This window comes from Schistocerca nitens, chromosome 3, assembly GCF_023898315.1.
Source record: "Schistocerca nitens isolate TAMUIC-IGC-003100 chromosome 3, iqSchNite1.1, whole genome shotgun sequence".
NCBI lineage: Eukaryota > Metazoa > Arthropoda > Insecta > Orthoptera > Acrididae > Schistocerca > Schistocerca nitens.
Genome location: NC_064616.1, coordinates 881,177,777 through 881,204,732, shown reverse-complemented (window position 1 = coordinate 881,204,732; position 26,956 = coordinate 881,177,777). Strand labels below are relative to the sequence as shown.

At 38.7% G+C, this 26,956-nt stretch overlaps 1 protein-coding gene across 2 annotated transcripts in view; it reads right to left on the bottom strand.

Moving 5' to 3' along the window:
* LOC126248924 (microphthalmia-associated transcription factor) overlaps positions 1-26,956 on the bottom strand; it is a 385,226-nt gene that overhangs the window by 215,159 nt on the left and 143,111 nt on the right. For both annotated transcript variants that reach the window (XM_049950421.1, XM_049950420.1), the window contains exon 3: positions 20,822-21,097. In XM_049950421.1, coding sequence (XP_049806378.1) covers positions 20,822-21,097 — 276 coding nt within the window. The remainder of the gene's footprint in view (positions 1-20,821; positions 21,098-26,956) is intronic.

Genomic DNA, 26,956 nt, shown 5'->3' with positions numbered 1-26,956 from the left:
GTCATTCATCACACTATATTCACTGGGAATCTGAGAACTGGACGCATGGGCTCCATTCCACACAAACATCAAAAATCATATGACAGAAGAATCTTCCAGATGCCTATTTCTCTATGCAGTTAAATTAGAGATGTTGCTTACAAGATTTGTAAAATATTATGGAGCGAGCCTCTTAATGAAAAGAACTAGTTAAGAAACACAAATCTGTGAACCTACTATTAGGATTCCTTACGAATGTTGTTGTATTGTGGGTTCTGGCAGTTGTCATACCAAGTGTCAGTGTGATTCGCTTGCCCAGAAATGTAGAGGCTATACCTCTCAATCTGTCATATCTCTGACATATCAGGCAATTCATCACAATTGAGAATCAGACTGAGCTGATATGATGATTTACAGGTAACTAAAAGCCTTATGGCACCACAAGTACATGTTTATCACTCTTTTGATAGTATTCAAAAACTTATGTGACTGATTATATGATTAAAAAATGAGATGCCACTGTAACACAACATGGCCTTCACTGATACTGCAAAATGAATGAAAAAATGAAAAGAGAGACGACACGTAGGCTTGTTTTTTTTTCAGTTAAAAAAAATAACAACTGCCGTAACTTTACATTCTACAGAATAATCGTGCATTATGCTGCAGCTAAGATCAAGGTGGTACTAGGAAACCGAATAGCTGTATCAATTTCTAGACAATATTTGATTTATGCAGCAGTAATGAGGCTGCTACCTACCACAGGCAGACTCGGAACTGCTGACAGTTACTCTTAAACAATGCAGTGCAATCACTAGAATTATCATTACGTCATACATGTCTGCATCTTTTTGTGGCTGTGGCTGTTCAAAAACACAGTAGGTCAGTTGTTTCTTACCATATTCAGCTTTATTTGTGGGTCTCAAAGGATCTGAGGCGCTATTACCATAAGCATAATCGTGTCTGCTAATAGTGCCCCATACACACATGAATTCAGGACCAGGAGGTACACAGGTCACTCCTTTCAGACATCATAATAATTACCTAACATTTCAACAACATGGAGGAATGCTGGTAATTGGCACATTACTTCATAAAACTGAAATCTGGACCTGTTGCACTACAAGTAAAACATACTTTAATTCTCTCTCAACAATATTATTTCTCTGTCATCAACGAAATGCAGTAGTATTCCTGCATTGATCATGATACTCATATACACTATTAATAAATCACCCACATAATCATTACATTCACAATTTTTTGGTGTTTTAATGTATTTGCCATTTTTTTCTGCAGTGCCTGATTTTCACAATTACTCATTACACTGAACTGTGATTCACCCATAAACATTGCCCTGGGCCACTGCTGTTGACTCCAATTGTGAGATCCAACAAACATCTTGAACAAGAACTTGCCGCCCCCCCCCCCCCACCTCCCTTCTAACAGCCACGTACCGCAAGTCTCTAGAGGAACGGAAGGTTCCATATGATTGGAAAAGAATATAGGTAGTTCCAGTTTTCAAGAAGGGTTGTCGAGCAGATGCACAAAACTATAGGCCTATATCTCTGACATCGATCTGTTGTAGAAATTTAGAACATGTTTTTTGCTCGCGTATCATGTCATTTCTGGAAACCGAGAATCTACTCTGTAGGAATGAACATGGACTCCGAAAACAGCGATCTTGTAAGACCCAACTCGCTTTATTTGTTTGTGAGACCCAGAAAATATTACATACAGGCTCCCAGGTAGATGCCATTTTACTTGACTTCTGGAAGGCGTTCGATACAGCTCCACACTGTCGCCTGATAAACAAAGTAAGAGCCTACGGAATATCAGGCCAGCTGTGTGGCTGGATTGAAGAGTTTTTAGCAAACAGAACACAGCATGTTGTTATCAATGGAGAGACGTCTACAGACGTTAAAGTAACCTCTGGCGTGCCACAGGGGAGTGTTATGGGACCATTGCTTTTCACAATATATATAAATGACCTAGTAGATTGTGTCAGAAGTTCCATGTGGCTTTTCGCGGATGATGCTGTAGTATACAGAGAAGTTGCAGCATTAGAAAATTGTAGCGAAATGCAGGAAGATCTGCAGCGGATAGGCACTTGGTGCAGGGAGTGGCAACTGACCCTCAACATAGACAAATGTAATGTATTGCTAATACATAGAAAGAAGGATCCTTTATTGTATGATTATATGATAGCGGAACAAACACGGGTAGCAGTTACTTCTGTAAAATATCTGGGAGTATGCGTGCGGAACAATTTGAAGTGGAATGATCATATAAAATTAATTGTTGGTAAGGCGGGTACCAGGTTGAGATTCATTGGGAGAGTCCGTAGAAAATGTAGTCCATCAACAAAGGAGGTGGCTTACAAAACACTCGTTCGACCTATACTTGAGTATTGCTCATCAGTGTGGGATCCGTACGAGATCTGGTTGATGGAGGAGATAGAGAAGATCCAAAGAAGAGCGGCGCGTTTTGTTACACGGTTATTTGGTAACCGTGATAGCGTTATGGAGATGTTTAGCAAACTCAGGTGGCAGACTCCGCAAGAGAGGCACTCGCATCGCGGTGTAGCTTGGTGTCCAGGTTTCGAGAGGGTGAGTTTCTGGATGAGGTATCGAATATATTGCTTCCCCCTACTTATACCTCCCGAGGAAATCATGAATGTAAAATCAGAGAGATTCGAGCGCGCACGGAGGCTTTCAGACAGTCGTTCTTCCCGCGAACCATATGCGACTGGAACAGAAAAGGGAGGTAATGACAGTGGCAGGTAAAGTGCCCTCCGCCACACACCATTGGGTGGCTTGTGGAGTATAAATGTAGATGTAGATGTAGATGTAGATCTACAGTGGAGTGTGCGAGTGGAGGATCTGCAGCACAGTCTGACACTATGCTATTGTTGTTATAGTTAGTCTGAAGTAACTTTTTCAACTGTGGAACTTCTGTTACTTTCCATTATTCAGTGAATGTCAGATTTTCCAATAGTGGATAAATGATTATGTTACACATCTGTCTGAACTTAGTTGAGAATCACAATCAAAACAAGATATGTGGGGTCTCTTGGCTGCAATACTGAAGTCTTATTTATCAAGTATACTACTTGTTCATTTGCACAGTCCAATCATCCACATTAGTGGTAGTCATACTTAGGAAATCACAATTTCAAAGCTGAAGGTGCCACTGAGCCATAAATCTGGCAACCATAATCCACTGGGATGAGACCTGGGCCTGATAAATATGGAGGAGAGTAGGACAATCTGCACCCCGTGAGAAGTGGGCAAAGAAGCAGAGAACATTAAGTGTTCTGGGTCAGGATGGACTGTCATACGATGACAGATGTGCATGACATGTGTTTTCATGGGAGAGGATTGGAATCCATGGGAAAAAGACACAGGCAGAAGCTCTTAGGCACCTTCGAACTGGTGTTCAGCCTATACTACATATTGGGAGCTACACCAAATGCAAATACATGGTGACATGTGACAAGTTGTCCGAAGAACATCACTAGCCCATTTATGGCAAAGAGGAAGAGTACTGTTACACTCAGCGCAGGACCATGTGGTACACCATTCTCTTGGATACATGGTGAACTGAATGATGTACCAACTCTAATCTGAATCAAATGATGGACTAAAAACTGATGAATAAAAATTGGTAGAGCACCTTAAAAGCCCCAGTCATGTAGAGTAAGTATAATGAATGGTGGCAAATGGTGTTTATGCCTCATGTAGGTTAAAGAAGACTGCAAAGTGGTACTGGTATTTAGAAGAATGCTGTCATGTTGCTGTTTCAACCTAACCAGATGGTCAGTTGTGGATTGTCCCTCACACAGACCGCACAGACAGGCGGGCAAAAAGCCTGGTGATTTGACAACCCAGCATATTCGTTGGGCTACCATTGTTTGAAGCAGTTTGCAAAACTTGTTGGTGAGGCTAATTAGTCAGTAGCTGTTGGAGGATGTTGAGATTGTTTGGCTTAAGGATTGGGATACGAAGGAAAAACACTCTCTAGGTAAATAAGGTTGAAGGCCGTCAGTGTCTGAAATCTCTGAGTAACATTCAAATGTTGGATCATTCCCTAAATCTTTCTCTGAAACTCTCTACAACCTCTGGTTCTTTCAGTTTATCCAGGTCCCATCTCCTTAAATTCCTACCTTTTTGCAGTTTCTTCAGTTTTAATCTACAGTCCATAACCAATAGATGAGTTCACATCCTTCCCTGGAAATGTCTTACAATTTAAAATCTGGTTCCTAAATCTCTGTCTTACCATTGTATAATCTATCTGAAACCTTCGAGTGTCTCCAGGCTTCTTCCATGTATACAACCTTCTTTCATGATTCTTAAACCAAGTGTTTAGCTATGGTTAACTTATGCTCTGTGCAAAATTCTATCAGGTGGCTTCCTCTTTCATTCCTTACCCCCATTCCATATTCACCTACTTTTCCTTCTCTTCCTTTTCCTACTATCGAATTCCAGTCTCCCATGACTATTAAATTTTCATCTCCCTTCACTATCCGAATAATTTATTTTATCTCATCATACATTTCTTCAATCTCTTTGTCATCTGCAGAACTAGTTGGCATATAAACTTGTATTACTGTTGTAGGCATGGGCTTCTTCTTCTCTCTCTCTCTCTCTCTCTCTCTCTCTCTCTCTCTCTCTCTCTCTCTTTGCTACAATAATGCGTTCACTATGCTGTTTGTAGTAGCTTACTTGCACTCATATTTTTGAATTCCTTAATAAACCTTCTCCTGCATTATATCTATTTGATTTTGTATTTATAACCCTGTATTCACCTGACCAGAAGTCTTGTTCCCCCTGCCACCAAACTTCACTAATTCCCACTATATCTAGCTTTAACATATCCTTTTTCCCTTTTTAAATTTTCTAACCTACCTGCCCGATTAACAGATCTGACATTCCAACCTACTGATTCAAACCTACTGATAACAAATCGAGCAGCACACTTGTAATTGCTTTGAGCACTACCTTTAACCCAATCGTGTGGGCACCCTAAACAGTCAAGCAGTACTCAAGAATGGAGCACACTAGTGTTCTATACACAGTCTCCTTTAGAGGTAAGCCACATTTTCCTAAAATTCTCACAATAAACAGAAGTCGATCATTCGCCTTCCCTATGACCACCCTTATATGCTTGTCCCATTTCATATCAATTTGCAACATTGTGCACAAATATTTAATCAGTGTGACTACATCCAGCAGTGCACTATTAATGCTGAATTCATAAATTGCGGAACTGTATTACCTATTCATCTGCATTAACACACATTTTTTCTACATTTAAAGCTATGATTCATCACACCAACTAGAAATTTTGCCCACGTCATCTTGTATCCACCTACAGTCACTCAATGACGACACCTTCACGTACACCACAGCGTCATCAACAAAGAGCTGTAGACTGCTGCTCACCTTGTCCGTCATGTCATTTACCTATATAGAAAATAAGTGTGATCCTATCACACTTCCCTGGGGGACTCCTGATAATATCCTTGTCTCTGGCAACGCTCACCACCGAGGTAAATTTTCTGGCTTCTAAGAAGTCTTGTTAACAGTCTGCGGTGAGGCACCATGTCAACAGATATCTGTACTGCATCGGTTAGCCCGCCAGTCCCTTCTAGCTTGTCCTGTATGTTCTCTAATGTCTGTCAGCTCAGTTCTTTTGAAACAGACACCATGCAGAATCCAGAGCTGTGATCCCCTTCAATTTACATTTGATGTCTAAAACCTCCTTGCCTCTACCATCTGTGTGTCTGCTAAACCAGAGCGCAGTTTTTGCAGGTTCTGGCACCTCAGGGGTCACCAGAGTACTCTTCTCCTGAGATTTCTTCTTCTTTTCATTCAGAACTTTTGGCAGTCGAGATTCTTGTAAGGGTTTATCCACTATGGGTGTAGGAATGAAAGAAGAAAAGCCAGCCCTGGGACCCACAGTCCACGGCGCCTTCAGCCACTGGCTAATGCTTGATGCGCACATGCTTAATTTTTGTGAAGTGGCCAGTAACAACTTCCACAAAATGGGTCACATGTACACCAGGAAGACATAAGCCCGATGCACAGGCATTTACAACACTGCATTGGGATGGAAAATATGGCTTTTAATCACTGTGGTAACACAATATTTTGACCTGTTCTGGAAGCAAATTCCCCTCAAAAGTGAAGACGAATTTACTGGTGCCTGCCTTGTCTGCCAGGCCTCAAAGTACACAGTTTATGAAGTTCTTTGCCTGCTGTATTAGGTCTTGGTGAAAAATTAATCCCTGTAGAATGCTGAGGTCCTTATGAGGGTTAATGGTAACCGGTACATCTCCAAGTTGTTTACATGAGAGTAACACCTGTGACAGGGTGAGGTTTGCTATCTTAATTTAAGATGGAACCTTTTTGTAACTTGCTAAGTGAAGGCAGTTTGCCAAAAACATTTTCAGTATTCTCTACAATCATCATTGGTCAGTATAAAGAAAAGACTCTCCATCTGTTTGGGTGTGAACTAGGAACTGAGGAGAACACCTACAAGATGCTTTCTTTTGTGTTCCTCCCACAGTGTAACCAATGAGGGAAAGTTCCTAGGATGATAAAGATCAGCACCGATTCACAGTCAGCCTGAAGAGCTGCCAGGGCCTTGTGGTCACTGGCTGGTAATTTTGTTCATTTCATAACACCATATGTCTGCCATGATGCCTTCTACTCCCAACGAGGACTCTGTCCAAGGTCTCCTCCCAGCCAAAGCAAAGGCAGCCTGGCATGGTGGCCAGTGTCCAGAGTCCTGGTGCCCACAAATGGGGAGGTGACAGCTCAAGCATTAATACTGCGATCCTTGAGTGGTCAGGAAGCTACCACCATATGGATACCTAACAAACACCCACATGGACTGGCTACCATGCTGGATATTGGGCAACCATTCCTGCATGACTCTCACAATCTGTAAAATATTTTGGAAAGGTGGAGGTCAAACCCAGATGCAGTGATTGTACATAATTTAACCAAAATATGTGGTGTAAAGTAAGGGGAGAAAGTGAGAGACGCCGAAACTGATGCCCTACAAACGAGCTAGGTTATCAGCAGGCAATCTGTACTAGATAATAACTCTGGAAAAATATATATTTAGAGAGCAAAATTATAGCACAGAAAAGGAAGAAGTATTGCAATGGTTTGGGGCTCCAAGCTGCACAGAATGGGGTAGGGGATGAGAGGTGGGGGGTCAGGGGTGAAGTGGGGTGTTTTGTAAATACCTATGTAATGACGGACTTCTGAATATAACAACTCTCAAGCATGCAGATTGTTCCCTTTGTACTGCTTATGTTTCTGGCAAACCACATGTCTTGGCATATAACATTGCCATTCTGTGTCTTGTAGGGTTGATATTGCTACTCTTACAACCAGTAAGGTAAGTAGAGCATAGTTACTGTAGCATCCGATTAGGCTAGTGTGTAAACAAAATTCTCATGCTACAAGACCATGTTCTTTCACCTCAAATTTTTCAATTCTAAATAATTTGTACACTTCTCGCATTGCTCTCATTTTGTTCATTTTGACTTGATTTGCCTTTTATTTGTCAACAAGGTTTTGCCCAAATTTAAATTTGGCACATATTTCTACGGTATATGATACAACACACTTAAATTTTTTCAATGTTTGATGTTGACTGCCCAACATAGTCTAAAATCTTGTCTCGCACTTGTTAAGTAGAAATATTTTTCTGCTTCTCTTAATGTACCTTTTAATATTAATCACTGATATAACAACAGCTGCGTGGTCACTGATTTCCCCCTTAATGTCAAATGCATGAAATAATTGAGGTCTGTTTTGTCACTAAGACATCTAAATGAACCCTCCTGTATTTTGGGCCCGGCAAGCGTTGAAATGCATTGAGAACTGCAATAGTTTTTTAGCTGCCAATTTTTCCTTTTCTCTCTTTTTTTTAGAAAACACATATGCTTTACACCTGAGATTCACCAAATCTTACCACAGTGACTGAGTATGGTGATGCATAACAAAAATTAAAGTGATAATCAAATACTGAATGTTACTGTTGGCCACTGATTTAGCTGTGGAACTGTAAATTTTCATAAATGAATAGCTGTTTAAATAATGCTCGCACTCAGTCTCAGCTATAATTGCTGTGACATTGAGACATATTTTGGACAGAACAAATGAAAAATTTTTACATTGAGCACCAAAACAACTTTGTTTATAATTAACACACAAAAAAACTTCAATCCACATACATTGTAGGATCTCGTGAGTAAATCAAGCAAATGAACTAATAGAACTTGTTAAAGTTGATAATATTAACTGCACTGACCAGGAAGAGAGGAAGGAAGCATAATGTGTACAGGTAAGCAGAAATCAGCATTATTTGAATAAATTCCTATCTGTATTTGAGTAAGTAAACCAGTCCAACAAATTTATTCATGAATAAATTAGTCACAGATAATGGGATTATTTCTCTTTGTGAATACAAATAATTATTTGTTATTTATTATTCATAAATTAAATAGCCAATAACAATCAATGACACAACATTTTCTTCGTTTACTTTCTGTGAAGAACACTGTAATTATTGTTTGTTGCCTTGGTTCCATGCAGTTTCTATTTGATAAATAACTCATTAATGGTTGTCCAGAAATGTCCCTCGGTGGCACAGCACATTAAGTTCCAGATTACAAAGCTAAAGATTTAGGGTTCGATCTCCCATTGGTCCTATGATTTTCAGTTACTGATCACTCCTCTCACTTCTAACAATGAGAAAAATGCCAAGTCAAGTTGCACAGTGTTTTGTAGTACATGCTGAAATGTATGAGGCCCCCCCCCCCCCTTAACTGGCTGTATAAGTCAGTTCAGAGATGGTAGGAAGGTAAGGGCACACCACTACACCTACAAAGGCACTGCAGTGTGCAAACCAACTTTCAGGTTGAGAACAGCTTTAATTGCTGTACAATGTAACAAATTCAATAAAAAAATGCTTCATAAGCTGATGGCCTTCAGTAGTTACACTACCAATGCATCCCAATCTGCCCTTGCCAGTACTTACACCCTCCCCCCATTAACATGTGGAAGTAACTTAGCTAAGTAGAGAATGAAGCCAACAGAAACCCTTAATTTAAACACTTTCGTCCACTCTACCAATATTGGTAATACTATCAGATATGAGAGTCTCATTGATATAATAACACAATTTGTTTGTATTCGTAGTGCTACAAGATGAGTGAATGAATTAAGGACTCAGTCAATGCTGATTACTAACATCAACAGACTTTTAAATACTAAATCTCCTGAACTGTTTGGGGAATGTTTCTGAATGTCCAAAACCATCTGAAAGTGTTTTAAGACTAGCTCTGAGTACACTTTCCTGTAAAAGATGAAACTGCATTTTGATTAGATATGTGTCTACGTAGCTTTGAAAAATTTTGGGAGGGGCACTTGGCTTGAGTACATACAAGATCGTAATATTGCAGCCACTGGCAACTTTACGAAGAAAGTTTCATGCGAATGGAAGCCTTTTTTTCACCTTTCTACACAAATTGAAATTATTGCAGCAATGTGTTACCCATGATTTAAAAATAAACAGTTTACCTGTATTGGTGCCCATGACTAAGGGTGGGTCACAAAAAGCTACAGACACATGATCGCCAAAGAAATGTCAAAGAAATCACAGTCATGAGTTTCTAATGATGTAAAAATAACATTTATTTCTAATAAGATTTGTGTGGTGAAAGTAATGTGAAATCACAACTAAGTTATTTGCCAAGAACTATAGCAGAGTTGTTGATTTCTCAATTTTCATGGAAGTAGAAAGCTTATACTATTATCTTGAAACAGAGATAATTTTGCAGTATGTAACACACAAATACCCTGTTCGCATGTGTTGAATGTATTTTCTTTAGTGTGTCACAATGGTAAATCTTCAGAAATCAAATTAATTTCCCGATGAGATGTTTAGAAAAATAGTAGTTCTGAAAACTAATTTAAAAGCATCAGAAAGTATATTTATTTCATAAGCATCAAAGAATTGAAGTAATAAGTCCCAATGGACTTCAAATGTATCTCTGAGATTGTGCTGGAAAGTAATATGTCTGATTTTTTTTATGTGGAAACTCTTAAAGCTTGTTTACATTATTAACATTCTACATCCTTATTCCTCATGTCCATATATTTATTTCTCAATGTAGTCACCCTCGCAATGAACATATTTCTCCCAACCAGAGGCCATTTTGTGGATACTGTCACTGTTGAATGTTTGACTTGTTGACAGTTCCACACCCTCACCTCTGCTTCCAACACTTCATCACTATCAAAGTAAAGCCCTCAAAGATGGTCTTAAGTTTTGGAAACAGATGAAAATCAGATGAGGCCAAGTCCATTTGGAGGGTGACTGATAACAGTGAACACAAAGGAGTCAGATTGCTGCAGATGTCGCAGTGCTTGTGTGTAGTTTGACTTTGGCATGTTGTAGGAGAGGGTGCTCCATGTGTGGATGAACTCTTCGAATTCATAGCTTGATTACAGCACGCTGTTCTTCACACACTGAAACAATCACATTACACATTACACACTACAATTCGAAGCCCTCTAGTGGCAGAGGGCTGCAAATATGTAGACATGAAGAATAAAGATGTAGAATGTTAGTAACACTTGTTTTATTTAAAAAGCTTTAAGAGTTCTCTTATTAAAAATTTGGAAGTATTGCTTTCCAGCATGCCCTCATATTTTTATAACACTTTTTATTCATGTAAATCAGGGGCGGGCAAACGCTGCACATGGCTCATGAGCACACAGCGCTGCACGTGTGCTGCTCGCGTGCAATCGTCGAACGGGACAGTGCCGACAGCCTGCAGGTTGCGGCAGTGTAGTACCAGGCTAAGCTGCGGACGTTGAAGCGAAGCGACCACTACGTAGTGAACGTTGTATTTCAATAACCGGAAAATGCAGAGTGAATCAAGGAAACGGAGAATTGGAGATTTGCTATCTTTTAAAAAGGAATGGGAGAATCATTTTTTCTCTGTGGAAAAACGTGAAAATTGGAAATGTATAATATGTGACAGTATTGTCGCTGGTGAGCGGAAGTTTAATATTGAACACCATTATAATAAATTTCAGTATGTTGCCGTTATTAGTGCAATAAAAGAGGAATTTCTCAAGCGATTTGGGGATATATCTCACTTATCCCAAGGTTTTGAATAGTTCCCGAGAGAATCTGGTTTCTGTAGATGATATTCATCTCAGTTTGCAAATGGAATTAATAGATCTACAGTGTAATTCTCGTCTGAGAGACAAGTTCCTTTTGGCAAGACGTGTAATAGATTTTTATCACGACTTTCCACAGCAAGAGTTTCCTCATCTCCATCGTGAAGCCATGAAGATAGTCAATGTTGGGCTTGACATACTTTTGTGAGAGATTTTTTTCTGTTATGAAAATTAATAAGTCTCAGTTAAGAGTAAACATCAGTAATGAAAATTTACGTAACTGTTTGCGTTTGTCTGTATGTAGAAATTTTGTTCCAGACATTAAACGTATTGTAAACTCCACCTGTGATAATTAAATAAAACGTATCGTAGGTAATAGGTACTCTTTCAAACCATGATTTCTGTCAAGCACTCCTACTAACCTTATTCCTTCATTTAATAAAGCAGGCCAGGAAACAAAACGCATTACAGAGGAAGAAGCGGAGAGACGGTATGGTGGGGAGGGGTGAGAAGCGGGTGGCCAGCTTGCCCCTGTGTGCACGCAGAACACCTGTTAACTGCACACGTGCATGTGCACCGCACACGTGCAGAATTCCTGCCCGCCCCTGATGTAAATGAATAATGTTTTGAGCTAATATTCTTATTTGTTGCTCAGAAATAAATTTTTCTATCTGTATACGTTATGTATCAATTGAATAAAGTTTGCCCAACTCTGATGATAAGGGAAGTTATTTCACTGATGGACTCATGTACCTGCTTTAAGTTGGAGCTGCCAATGGCCAGTGTACCCAACCTTTGCATTTGTCTAGACCTTGCATGAATGTTGGCCCCAGTTGCAACTGAGGAGGCATGCTTCATGCACACATTGCAAATGTTCTGCCTGTGTGCAAGTGAGTGCGAGTGTGTGACATCTGTGTGGCCGTGGACAAGGACTCACTCGGCTGTGCCACGCTCACTTGGTCATGTCGATATGCAAGGCAGCACTGATCATCTTTGGCAACTTTCATCAAATTATAAGAAGTGTATTCACATGTTTTCTTGGACACTGCAGTCATTGCGGACCACTCTGAGTGGCCAGCACCTGCGGGGCTCTACAATAAAGCCTATACTTTTGATTTACGTTCCAAACTGAATTTAAGATTTCACATTGTTGGCATCTTTCTGCTACTAGTACTACATGGGCATTGTTGCCAATAATAGATGAGACTAATTTTGTAACTTTATCATAGACATTCTTCTTCCTTCCCTGAATGGACAAATTCTCCCGTAAGTACTTAATGTGTCTGATAGAATCTTCTCTCCGTATATGGAGTGTAAGTGATCGATGGTTCTGTGGTGTGTGGTTTTTTTTTAACATAAGATACCTACAGATACATGCCATTTTACTCGACTACCTGAGTAGCCACTTCCTGTGTAAAGCACATGCCTGAGCAATTAAGAGTGACCTACAACTTTCCATCTGACAGTGGAGATCATGAAATCCTTGTTGGAGATCACTGTACAACCATGTGGGCCACTGGTTTAAGCTCAATAGCTGCTCCAACCAAAGCACAGTGATTGGTCTTGGGGACTACGAAGCAAAATGCAATGTGTTTCCACCCCAAGCGTAATGCTTGTTGTATTAAACACTACAATCAGACATCTAAATGAACTAAGGGTGGCATCTGACCACAGGCAGCAGACATTGTTCATATTGACATGTCACAATTTGCTGCACTAGTGCACTTAATAATCATTTGCAGTGCTCTTACAACATCTCTGATGAAACCCACTGGCAAGCATACTTACAACACACTGGTCTTCCTTCCCATACTGCCAGTTATTTCACTGATGGACTCATGTACCTGCTTTAAGTTGGAGCTGAAAATGGCCAGTGTACCCAACCTTTGCATTTGTCTAGACCTTGCATGAATGTTGGCCCCAGTTGCAACTGAGGAGGCATCCCACACTGGCTCAGATGTACTCTCAGCAATGGATGCACTCTCAGCAACAGACAGCACATTATATCTCTCGTTAAGGCATAAAGAGAATGTCATTTGATCAGTACTCACATCTGCCTACCACCCAGAAATTGGCTACCCCACCATCATCTTCCACTAACTCTCAGATGAAGATGGACTCACCAGGACAAGAACTTTCAATTTGAATCCTGTCATGATCAACACAACTTCTAGTGGTAACTGAAAGTTGACTTATTCATTCTTTGCCCAGACGAAAACAAGTCCCATCTACATTTCACCACATACAACGACAAAATAAAAAAGGTAGTAATCCAAGCAATCAGAAACGACTAGTGTCAACACTGAGATAGCTACGAGATATCAAACTATGTGACAAATAAAAACATAAATACAAAGAGTGAAGACAAGAAAATAAAATGAGTTCTGGTTATCTTTTAAACAATCATCAACATTAACTAAACTCACCCAAAAAAAGAGAGAAAAAAAGCATACTACTTGGAAAGCTCTGAGTGCTGAAGACAATTACACTGAATACACACAGAAAATAAAATTTATAGTAGCATGCACCTGATGATTAATTTTGAAATATGGTTGTTTGTGTGTATGTAACTAACTTCCCTCAGAAAATGCAACCTGTCCAATCAGTTCCTCAATTGTCAACTACTGATTGTCATTCCCTATACAATCTCTCTCTCTCTCTCTCTCTCTCTCTCTCTCTCTCTCTCTCTCTCTCTCTCTCTCTCCTCCAGCCTGTCTAGAATTGTTACAGATGAAACCATGTCCAATTATAAAGAAATGTGTCTCAGTGATACTGTTTGAGATCATGAATCATGCTGTTGAGTTACTTGGAAGTGAAGAACTTTCCACCACTACAGGTATATTACTGTTTATGGCACATGTGATTATGCCCATTCTTGACATTATGAAAAAAAAAAAAATTCAAATGGAGAGCATCCAAAGTCAGCATCCACAACATGCATCATAACCAATTGAGCACTGAATTAACTTTCTTTTATTTTTATATAACTTAATGTTTGAAGACAGTTCTTTCATCTTCCTCAGGAGAGGAAAGCTTTTTACGAGGAATTCTTATTTAGGTACTAGGTCTACAACTTTGTTTCTGCCGTTTTTTCTTGAAGTTTGGGGCTTCATTAGGAAAAACTTACAAAAAATAATTATGATTCATAGTATTGTGCATCATTGGCCACTATATTCTCCCATCTTCCGGATAGCATACAAATCCCATGGCGGAAGAACTGGGCGTATTTTGTGGGGATCCAGAGAGAGAAATATATGGAGAATATGGCAGGAGGGATAGGACTTCTCATTTCAATGTTTCCATATACATTTTTATGGGTTTTGCGACATGGGGTCAAGCACTGGCCTGCTGTAAAATTATCTTTACGTGTCTATCACTGTATTGTGGCCGTTTGTGTTTCAGTGCTGGACTCTAACGCATCAATTGCTTTCAATAATTATGTCCTGTGACTGTCTTTGTCTGTTTCAGTAACTACAAAAACATTCTGTCTCCAATCTTCGACATCAAAATCACTATTCATAAGGTGTTGAAAAAATTCTCTGCACGTTCTTCCACTAATAGTTCCCTCACCATTGGTCTTGCCCAGCATTTTAAGAGCCACAGCCACAGATTTCTTCATGTTAAAGCAGAAAATTAAAACTTCCCGCAAATGGCGAGAAATGGGCATGTAATTTGACGTACTTAATCGAGAATAACCTTATGATGCAATCACAAATCGACTAATATTTTTATAGCATTATGTTCACAGATGCCTAAGCTTATTGTATTACACCACCCGAATTCCACTTGCCACTACTGGCGTCTATTGCAAAACAGCGGAAGCAAAGTTGTAGACCTAGTAATAAAATTGTATGTACAATTATCTACACAAAATGCCTGACAAAGTTCAGATCATCCCCTCATTAAAAGATAGCTAGTTCTATCACTACAGGGTGTTCAATGCTGTAAAATTATTACTATCACTAAGAGAATAAGTATTCTCATTCACTTCCAGTATCCCACGTAAATATGTTATTTGGTTTTGTAGCAGCAATTCTCATATTCCGCATTGCTTTTATGTATTAATTGATTCTGTTTGAAGATAATTGAAACTGAAAATTTTCACTTATTATCTGAACCTCCAATTTATTCAGTAATCTTAAGTCAATCGAGAGATTTGTATTACCAATTAAATTTTAATTCTGATAATGAGATGTCCTTCCCCCATGAACCATGGACCTTGCCGTTGGTGGGGAGGCTTGCGTGCCTCAGCGATACAGATGGCCGTACCGTAGGTGCAACCACAACGGAGAGGTATCTGTTGAGAGGCCAGACAAACATGTGGTTCCTGAAGAGGGGCAGCAGCCTTTTCAGTAGTTGCAGGGGCAACAGTCTGGATGATTGACTGATCTGGCCTTGTAACATTAACCAAAACGGCCTTGCTGTGCTGGTACTGCGAACGGCTGAAAGCAAGGGGAAACTACAGCCGTAATTTTTCCCGAGGACATGCAGCTTTACTGTATGATTAAATGATGATGGCGTCCTCTTGGGTAAAATATTCCGGAGGTAAAATAGTCCCCCATTCGGATCTCCGGGCGGGGACTACTCAAGAGGACGTCGTTATCAGGAGAAAGAAAACTGGCATTCTACGGATCGGAGCGTGGAATGTCAGATCCCTTAATCGGGCAGGTAGGTTAGAAAATTTAAAAAGGGAAATGGATAGGTTAAAGTTAGATATAGTGGGAATTAGTGAAGTTCGGTGGCAGGAGGAACAAGACTTTTGGTCAGGTGATTACAGGGTTATAAATACAAAATCAAATAGGGGTAATGCAGGAGTAGGTTTAATAATGAATAAAAAAATAGGAGTTCGGGTTAGCTACTACAAACAGCATAGTGAACGCATTATTGTGGCCAAGATAGACACAAAGCCCATGCCTACTACAGTAGTGCAAGTTTATATGCCAACTAGCTCTGCAGATGATGAAGAAATTGATGAAATGTATGACGAGATAAAAGAAATTATTCAGGTAGTGAAGGGAGACGAAAATTTAATAGTCATGGGTGACTGGAATTCGTCAGTAGGAAAAGGGAGAGAAGGAAACATAGTAGGTGAATATGGATTGGGGGGAAGAAATGAAAGAGGAAGCCGCCTTGTAGAATTTTGCACAGAGCATAACTTAATCATAGCTAACACTTGGTTCAAGAATCATAAAAGAAGGTTGTATACCTGGAAGAATCCTGGAGATACTAATAGGTATCAGATAGATTATATAATGGTAAGACAGAGATTTAGGAACCAGGTTTTAAATTGTAAGACATTTCCAGGGGCAGATGTGGATGCTGACCACAATCTATTGGTTATGAACTGCAGATTGAAACTGAAGAAACTGCAAAAAGGTGGGAATTTAAGGAGATGGGACCTGGATAAACTGAAAGAACCAGAGGTTGTAGAGAGTTTCAGGGAGAGCATAAGGGAACAATTGACAGGAATGGGGGAAAGAAATACAGTAGAAGAAGAATGGGTAGCTCTGAGGGATGAAGTAGTGAAGGCAGCAGAGGATCAAGTAGGTAAAAAGACGAGGGCTAATAAAAATCCTTGGGTAACAGAAGAAATATTGAATTTAATTGATGAAAGGAGAAAATATAAAAATGCAGTAAATGAAGCAGGCAAAAGGGAATACAAACGTCTCAAAAATGAGATCGACAGGAAGTGCAAAATGGCTAAGCAGGGATGGCTAGAGGACAAATGTAAGGATGTAGAGGCTTGTCTCACTAGGGGTAAGATAGATACTGCCTACAGGAAAATTAAAGAGACCTTTGGAGAGAAGAGAACCACTTGTATGAATATCAAGAGCTCAGATGGCAACCCAGTTCTAAGCAAAGAAGGGAAGGCAGATAGGTGGAAGGAGTATATAGAGGGTTTATACAAGGGCGATGTACTTGAGGACAGTATTATGGAAATGGAAGAGGATGTAGATGAAGATGAAATGGGAGATAAGATACTGCGTGAAGAGTTTGACAGAGCACTGAAAGACCTGAGTCGAAACAAGGCCCCGGGAGTAGACAACATTCCATTAGAACTACTGATGGCCTTGGGAGAGCCAGTCATGACAAAACTCTACCATCTGGTGAGCAAGATGTATGAGACAGGCGAAATACCCACAGACTTCAAGAAGAATATAATAATTCCAATACCAAAGAAAGCAGGTGTTGACAGATGTGAAAATTACAGAACTATCAGTTTAATAAGTCACAGCTGCAAAATACTAACGCGAATTCTTTACAGACGAATGGAAAAACTGGTAGAAGCGGACCTCGGGGAAGATCAGTTTGGATTCCGTAGAAATGTTGGAACACGTGAGGCAATACTAACCTTACGACTTATCTTAGAAGAAAGATTAAGAAAAGGCAAACCTACGTTTCTAGCATTTGTAGACTTAGAGAAAGCTTTTGACAACGTTAACTGGAATACTCTCTTTCAAATTCTGAAGGTGGCAGGGGTAAAATACAGGGAGCGAAAGGCTATTTACAATTTGTACAGAAACCAGATGGCAGTTATAAGAGTCGAGGGGCATGAAAGGGAAGCAGTGGTTGGGAAAGGAGTGAGACAGGGTTGTAGCCTCTCCCCGATGTTATTCAATCTGTATATTGAGCAAGCAGTAAAGGAAACAAAAGAAAAATTCGGAGTAGGTATTAAAATTCATGGAGAAGAAGTAAAAACTTTGAGGTTCGCCGATGACATTGTAATTCTGTCGGAGACAGCAAAGGACTTGGAAGAGCAGTTGAACGGAATGGACAGTGTCTTGAAAGGAGGATATAAGATGAACATCAACAAAAGCAAAACGAGGATAATGGAATGTAGTCAAATTAAATCGGGTGATGCTGAGGGGATTAGATTAGGAAATGAGACACTTAAACTAGTAAAGGAGTTTTGCTATTTAGGGAGTAAAATAACTGATGATGGTCGAAGTAGAGGGGATATAAAATGTAGACTGGCAATGGCAAGGAAATCGTTTCTGAAGAAGAGAAATTTGTTAACATCGAGTATAGATTTAAGTGTCAGGAAGTCATTTCTGAAAGTATTTGTATGGAGTGTAGCCATGTATGGAAGTGAAACATGGACGATAACCAGTTTGGACAAGAAGAGAATAGAAGCTTTCGAAATGTGGTGCTACAGAAGAATGCTGAAGATAAGGTGGGTAGATCACGTAACTAATGAGGAGGTATTGAATAGGATTGGGGAGAAGAGATGTTTGTGGCACAACTTGACTAGAAGAAGGGATCGGTTGGTAGGACATGTTTTGAGGCATCAAGGGATCACAAATTTAGCATTGGAGGGCAGCGTGGAGGGTAAAAATCGTAGAGGGAGACCAAGAGATCAGTACACTAAGTAGATTCAGAAGGATGTAGGTTGCAGTAGGTACTGCGAGATGAAGAAGCTTGCACAGGATAGAGTAGCATGGAGAGCTGCATCAAACCAGTCTCAGGACTGAGGACCACAACAACACAACAACAATGAGATGTCCCATTTGCTATTATTTTTGCTTTTGTTTAACCCCTTTACAGTCAACTGGTGATCCAGATTTAGTTATCAATATTTTATTGTGTACCATATTTTGCTTTCCTTCGCTAATGAACTTACCTTATTAATCACAAAGTAAACATTACAACAGTATAGTGAGTCACTAGATTCGAGTGATGTGGTATCACTGAATCTGAAGTATCTGGAAATCCATCACCACATTAACCGATTAAGAGCGCATGGCTGTTCAAAGGTGCTAATGCAATTGTATATATTTTATAAATAATTTAGGAGTATGTGAGACCACTCACCAAACAGCAGAAGGCACACACAAAAAGAGAGAGAAAACTTGCTAGTTTTCAGAATAAATTCTTTGTTGAGATGACAAATCCTATATCACATGTGTGATCTATTGGATGCTAAATAAATAAATAAAAAATAAATAAAAGCTAGTAAGTTTTCTTTCTCTTTTGTGTGTGCCTGTAGATGACTCAATACATCTGCTATTTGGTGAGTGGTGATGTTTACTCCTAAATTATTTACATTCTACCTGAACTTTCCTACATTGATATATATTTCAGTCACTATGAATGGAAAACTTTAGCCTTTGTGTCTACCTCATTTGCTACAGCTCATTGTGAGACTAAGCCTATCTTTGGGTAACCTTTCAAAATAAATCATTATTTCACCACAATAAGTTTACAGGTATAACCTTTTGTGTGGTATACTCAAGTCTTACAACTGTCAACTTGTTGCTCATGACCTTGTACCCAGGATTTGTTCCCCAATGGTTAAAAATTAATTTTTATAAATAGTTTGGTTTACGGTCTCCACATATGTGTAATATGGCACACCACTGTTTGAATTTATGACTGTGTGCATTTCATGAGCCGATGCTGCTGTGTAGTCATTTCACTGAAGGGGCGACATTCTCTTATTATTTTGCATTGTCACAGCATTATAAGAATCACGCTGTTTAGCGCCCGAAAAACACACACACACACACACACACACACACACACACACACACACACACACACAGCAGTATAAGGAGTTAGTGCAAGGTTAAATCTCTAATCTGAGTGAATGCTACAGGACTTTGGCATATCAAAACATAATAAGAGTTCCAAGCAAGGAGCTCACACTTTATATCTCTTACAAGGTCTAGCAGCACACATTTCTTGACAAACAGATTATGTCCCAATTTCAATCCCAAACACCTCTTTGGTTTCTTATGAAGTTCAGTCATCAGGCATTGTTAATGATACTAAATCACATTAGACTCTTAACACTTGTCAGTTCCTCAAAGGGCAGCTATTTCCTACAGCATTTTCTTTCATGCCTTCCCTTACTTTCATTTCCATAATCACTCTCCAAAAAACACAAAACTCTACACTTAACATGTGTCCATTACAGCTATCTTTATTAAAGTCTGTGATACGCCACTTCCATTATCATCACACCAAAATCATGATTTCATTTAGTCTAGCTCCTCTCAGAAGTGAATACGGATAAATCACCTCACAAAAAAGCTAATCATAAATATTTTAAAGCACTATTGTGATCAATGTCCTAATAACTCCCATGATTCGCAGCTAACTTGGACCCATGTACTTGAAAATGACACTGATGTACTCTGTCTACAACTCATCCACATCCTAGGAACTAACATTCCAACTTGAAACAGTCCTTGTAGCTGTAGTTGTCATGACATTTCCTCTGCATTAAACCTCTTTTCCATTAAATTATATTTAATGTTTTCTGCATTTCTAAGCTGTCTTACTGCTGTCATCCACAAACACATTTTCCCTTAATTATTTCACTGTCTAGTTCCAGTTGAAAGGAAATTTACCCTTAAAGTTCAACTAGTGTTTCCTATTAGATATAATAATCTCATGTCAAACTACTCTTCTGTTTTGACAGGACTATCATCTATAATATACCAGTTCCCTATCCCACAGTGCAGTTTTGTAATAAATATGTTTACATCTCATTATTGAATGCAGTTTCCATATCAATATAGAAAAGCTTTTACAAGATTTTTCCTCACTTATTAATCTTGGCATTTTACCAATAGCAGCTGTAGAAATAAACAGATTAAAATGCAAGTAGAAGTACAAAAACTTACCTCAGAGGCACTTGTAGCAACTGAGCTTAGACTTGGTGACAAGATATTCTCCGAACTGACGCTGGTCATATTCTGCTTTGGCTGCTGCTCAGGTATCACTGGTGTAGAATTGACAGGAGCGCTGTGAACTGCAGAAAGCTGACCACGAGCACTACCCAAAACCTGCTGGGCTGCTAGTAATGGCTGCTGACCCGACTCGCACAAGAACTGTCGAACCTGATTCTTTTGCTTCTGCATTACATGGTAACGAGTAGGGTTCTCCAACTCGGTGCGAACCTGAAAATGACAAATTGTGTGTACCTGCAGTTCTGAAATAAATCATTTTACCTGTGTATGTTAAATGCACACTATATAGAACAAAGTGTCTGATGCACCAGCTGCATAGATTTTTGTAAACATCGATTTCTCATTCAGCAGGAAACAAACAGATGCAGTATATAAAAAAGACAACATAAGAGAAAATATGATGGACTGTTTTTTAAAGCTAGTAAAATCTGGCATTGTCAAATAGTAAAGTATCATACAGATGAAGTGTCATTAAAGCTATTAGAACTGTGTTGTATTAGGTGAGCACATTACTAGCAGCAGTGCAGTAAACATCCCACTTTGACTCACAAGAGATGCAAAGCACTGGAATTCTGTCAAAGTAGTAAATGTACATGTAATTTCAACTGCTGTATGAAAAAATATTATCTGATCGTGGAATAGTGGAAAGAATATTTTCAGTTACTGTATGTGGACCACTGTTAAGCAACACTAAAATGAGAACCAAGCGAAATAAAGAAATAGGTGCATGGCTAAGACAGAAAAGTTGTGTAACACAATAACTTCTGAAATAAATGAATAGTTATTTTACTTCATAAAAATATCTTATATTTATTTGGTTCAAGATGAGAAAACAGGAAAAAAAACCACAGGAACAACTACAAAAACCACAAAAAACATTTAGTTTAGAAGTACAAATGGATTTTTAATGTTGTACCTTCAGGGAAAAAAAATCATTTCAAATAACTGTATAATGTCACTCAAAATAGCCAACTTTTCGAGAAGTCTCATTTTTCTCTACATTTGCAAAACAGTTTTCACAAACCTACAGTGAAGATCTAGTTACCTAAGGATTAGGGGTCCATGGGGGGGAGGGGATCAAGAAACCAGCGTTACTTGTTGCGAAACACAGACTGGAAATACATAAAATTAAAAGTGTGTTTGGTAACTAAAATAAGCTACAGAATACTTCTTACATAATAAAGTTTAATTTTCTCCATTAACTACCAGATAGCATACTGTTTAGGACTGATATTGTTAATTCATTTGTACAGTGAACTCTGATGACACAGTCAGGGAATAGAACTGAAGTGGCACAATGAAGTCCCTCTATTGATATAAATTATAGTTCACTACAGCTAAATTGTACCACTCTCAAATAAAGGTTCAGAGCACATCCCCAAAACAATTTGATGTGGAGGAACATTTAAAGTAGATCACAAAAAGAATCGTGTGTATGAATTGCTAGCTAAACAAAAGGCATGCAAAAGTGAATTTTAAAAGCATGAAAGACAATCTCTGTGCTTATGTCTGCACTATTTACATATTAAGTAGTTGTACTTTTAAGTACAGTGAATTCAAAGGAAGAAATAATTAAACTGCTGGGAAATGGCACCAAAATGCTGAAAATGGAAAGTTTAACAACTGTTACCTATAATACAAAGGACAACCAAGTAAGTGCTATAAAGGAAGGGAGTAACAAATAATGAATGCCTGACTCAATATTTTAAAAACATTGCTCTAACAAACAGTAAAATGTCCTGGAATTCAGTCTTATTGGATAAACGAACATTTAAAAAATATTTTGAGTATGAAATGGGACATAAATGAAAATGGTAAAACAACTGAAAACAGCTGCAGAGCTGTATTAATCCAGATTAGTACAAACTACTCTCGGTAGCAGTGAGGAAGAAATATTAAGTGGAACATGAAATCTAATAGCTCAGTGCAAATTCTGAACACAACCTCCAGGCTGGTAATCAGTGGTATTATTCACAAAAAACTGGTAAGTGAAATACACACTAATAGAAGAAACAGACAACAATGTGACAGCTTGAGGCAACATTCATTGTCCAATAAATGACAAATGTTGGGGGAAAAAATGGCCTGTAAATCCACTGGTTTGGCTCCTTTAATTTCAGCCACGTATTTGTAGATTTGTGCAAAATCCTAAAATGAAAGGGAAACAGATACATTCTGATGTTGGTGATAAATCCAGGGTGGAAAATTAAATTTAAAGAAAATCAAAACTGGAATGTCAATAGCTTAACAGCTAACATGGAAAACGTTAATATTTCTAAAATTGATTAAGTTAAAACAGTGCTTTCAGAATGTGTACACATCAAAATTATGAGCTGAAATTTAGAAGAAGATTGTACAAAAGTTTTGAATAGTATTAAGAACTTTGTTGTAGCTAGCAGTTTTTTTGGGAAAAATAGCTCTCATAGATGCTCCTGCATTCTTCTTGATGCCTCAATATGTTATAAATTAAGAGAATACTCAAATTTTTAAAATTAAAAAATGTGCACGAGAGCTGTTCTTTAAATAGTTTGACTACAGTGATTATTAAAATTAACATAATTCCTGGAAATGCTGTAACAAAACTATCCTTATATAAATTCCAATTTATCCCAAAAATTTCAGAGCGAGTATAAGAAAAACATTGTGATGGCAGCAGACTTCGACTTAAGTGTGTTAAAGCTGTGATGTCATAAAATTTCATGACTTAAATCAGAAATCCAAATTCTTATTTTCTGAAATTACTGGAGTAAACAGCAGATAAGTGACCTGCATTGATAATATTATTACAATCACTCACTTTCATAATGGTAGCAAGTACTACTTAAACCTACGGATTTCTCGCCATTCTACACTATTTATTGCTTGCCATTCTTCGCTATTTATTGACTTTCTAAAGAAACAAAGCCTCAATAAATGTATATAAAAAGAAAATTTATTAAAGGTAACTTAAATTTTCTCCACAATAAGCTAAATGTTTTAAGCTGGCTTATAGACCCCTACAACTCAAGCACTAGAAACTATTACAACTACTTAAATTGTTTTTTATATGTACTAAACAATTTTTTTTCTTCCAAGAACTTGGGAAAGAAAGTAAATAGTAAAGTCAAATGGATTACACCAGGAACAAAAATACCTCTTGCTAGTCAGTAGCAGCTCCAGAATCACTGGCAAATAATACTGGGGCCAGCCAAACGGAAATGAGACAGATTGAAAAAAGTAAGTACACTGTTTATTATTTTAAGAGTTACTGGCATAACTGTTAGTACATTTATCCCAATGTGAGACAAGATAGTCAGTGCCTTCATGGAGACATATTTGTGGTTGCCTATGGAACGACAACTGTACCAAGGCATGCTGCTCTTCACCTGAAGCAAATCCACAGCCATGAGTATCTATCTTCAGGGCTTCAAATATATGGAGTTGCATGGGAAGAAATTGGGAATGTATGGAAGATGTGTAACGGCTTCCCAGTGAAACTTCTACAGTGTAGTTAAAACATTATTTCACAACCACTGTCCATTATTATAAACCAATCCTTTGAGCACCGTCTTTTCCCAAAGGTGCTGAAATACGCAGAGATAATACTGTTGTTAGAAAAGGGATCAGCAGAAGATATGGAGAAGTCCTACCCTAGTTTTTCTGCTGGTGCAGCAAAACAAATTCAAAACTTCCTTATACTAAATGACAATTTTTTTACAATCAGGTTGGTTTCCAATAAAGAAAATGCACTGTAAATGCTATCAATTAATTTTTACAGATGATAAACACTACATTAGATAAAGGTAAAAGGATCACATGAATATTCAGTGCTCTGACAAAAAGAATTTTATAAATTGAATCATTCCTTACTTCTCCAGAAACTACCAATGCGTGGGAACAGGGATGGTGCATTAAATGGTTCAGCTCATACTAACAGATAAGAAACAGACAATAACAATAACTTCAGATTCATGGAATTATTACCCTTACTGGGAAACAATTTTCCCAAGGACTCTCATAGCCTTTCCCAATTCTATGTAAATGACCTACCACTTACTATAGATGTTCTGTTTACTTGCAGATGATACATTATTTTTAATTAAAAATCAGATAGATGAAAAAATCCGGAAAGTGTTTATATGGCTTTATAAAATCTGGTTCCATCGAAATGGGATAAAACTAAATGTCACTAATATACAAATGATGCAATTTGAAATTAGATAAAACTAAAAGTAATACTACTTGGCAACTTCTGCAATTTTCACAAATGCCACAAATGTGGACATCAGAAAGTTAATCTTTCAATGATAATTTGAATATGTTATTCATTATGGCATAATCTTCTAGGGGAATTCAACATATGTAACAAGGCTATTAGTATTGCAAAAGAAAATAATTGGGAACATGTGATTAAAGAAAGATTATCATGTCATTCGCTGTTAAAAACTTTGAAAATACCAGGTGGTTATAATTAAACAAGTGGTGTTAAGAATGCTGCAGTGCAGGCTGTATACATCACAGGATGCTGAAACATTGTAGGTATGTTCATTAATTGGTAGGCTCATGAGGTATGCTGGAAAAAAATAATAGTTTCACTTTCTGCCACCAGGTGAAAATATGGCGCTGTAAGCAGCAAGAAAATGAAATGTTTCCTGTTTTGAAGACAGTATGCTGTCTTGTCACTTGGCAATGCATGCAGATTTTTTTTTCCTTTTATGATGTAACTGTTGGTGTAAAGGGTTAAGAAGGCTGAAGTTTTCCATATGAAATGCAATGGCTATTGACAAGAAAGACGGTGCACTGCTAGTAAAGTTGTTTTATCAGAACAGCGTCAACAGCACTGCAGGAATGTCACCAACAGAAACAGCTGCAAAGAGGTCTCGCGTCAATGAATGGGCTAAAGAATATCATCAAAGAATTTGAAGAAACAGGTGAATTAGGTGGTGCAGCTGTGAGAGGAAGATGACCCATTCCTATGGCAGCTGTTGATGAAGTTGCTGCAGCTATAAGCCAACCACGCAGCACATGCCCCAAATTCTGCAGCCAGTGCTCGAGCTGTGTCACAACAATTCTCTCTCTTCTGGTCAACAGTTCAACAAATTTTGTGGCGCATCTTACACTTGTATCCCTACACGATTCAGAATGTGCACCAAAAGAAGCCCCAAGAGAGTCTACAAAGCTGTGACTTTGTCCTTTGTTTTCTGGCACACATGGAAATGGATAATATGTGGCTGGGGAATATTCTTTTGATGGACAAGGCACATTTTATTCTACAGAGTGCTGTAAATAAACAGAACTGTTGTATACAGGTCCTACTCTGCTAAAAGTGCTGTGAATACACAGAACTGTCACATACGGGGTCCTACTCCACCAGGTGTTGTGCAGGAAAATTCACTGCACTCAGCTTATGCAGCTATGTAGTGTGATTTTACAAGCTCCTCCATTTTTGGTTCAGTTTTCTTAAAGGAGATGACACCTTGCAGGCCCGTTATATGTACAGTGACAGCTGCACATTATAAGAACCTCCTTGTGCAACACAATTCCAGCTTTGCAAGAATGGTTGGTTGGTTTCGGGGAAGGAGACCAGACAGTGAGGTCATCGGTCTCATCGGATTAGGGAAGGATGGGGAAGGAATTCAGCCGTGCCCTTTCAGAGGAACCATCCCAGCATTTGCCTGGAGTGATTTAGGGAAATCACGGAAAACCTAAATCAGGATGGCCGGACGCGGGATTGAACCGTCGTCCTCCCGAATGCGAGTCCAGTGTCTAACCACTGTGCCATTGCAAGAATGCAGCTGCCCGCAGTACAGTACTATTTTCATGCCAGATGGGGAGATACCACATGTCGCTTGCCAGGTGAAAGATTTGTTTTGAGAAACCTTCAGTAATGATTGCATCATCTCTATGGAATTTCACGATGTGTAGCCTTCCTGACCCGGTGCCCTAAATCGACGTGACTTCTGGTTGTGGGGATATCTGAAAGACTGTGTATCAGGAATGTATCGAGACTCTTCCTGATCTGAAGGATATCATACAATGACATATTGCCCTGATTACACCGGATATGCTGTGGGCAACTGTTGAACAAGG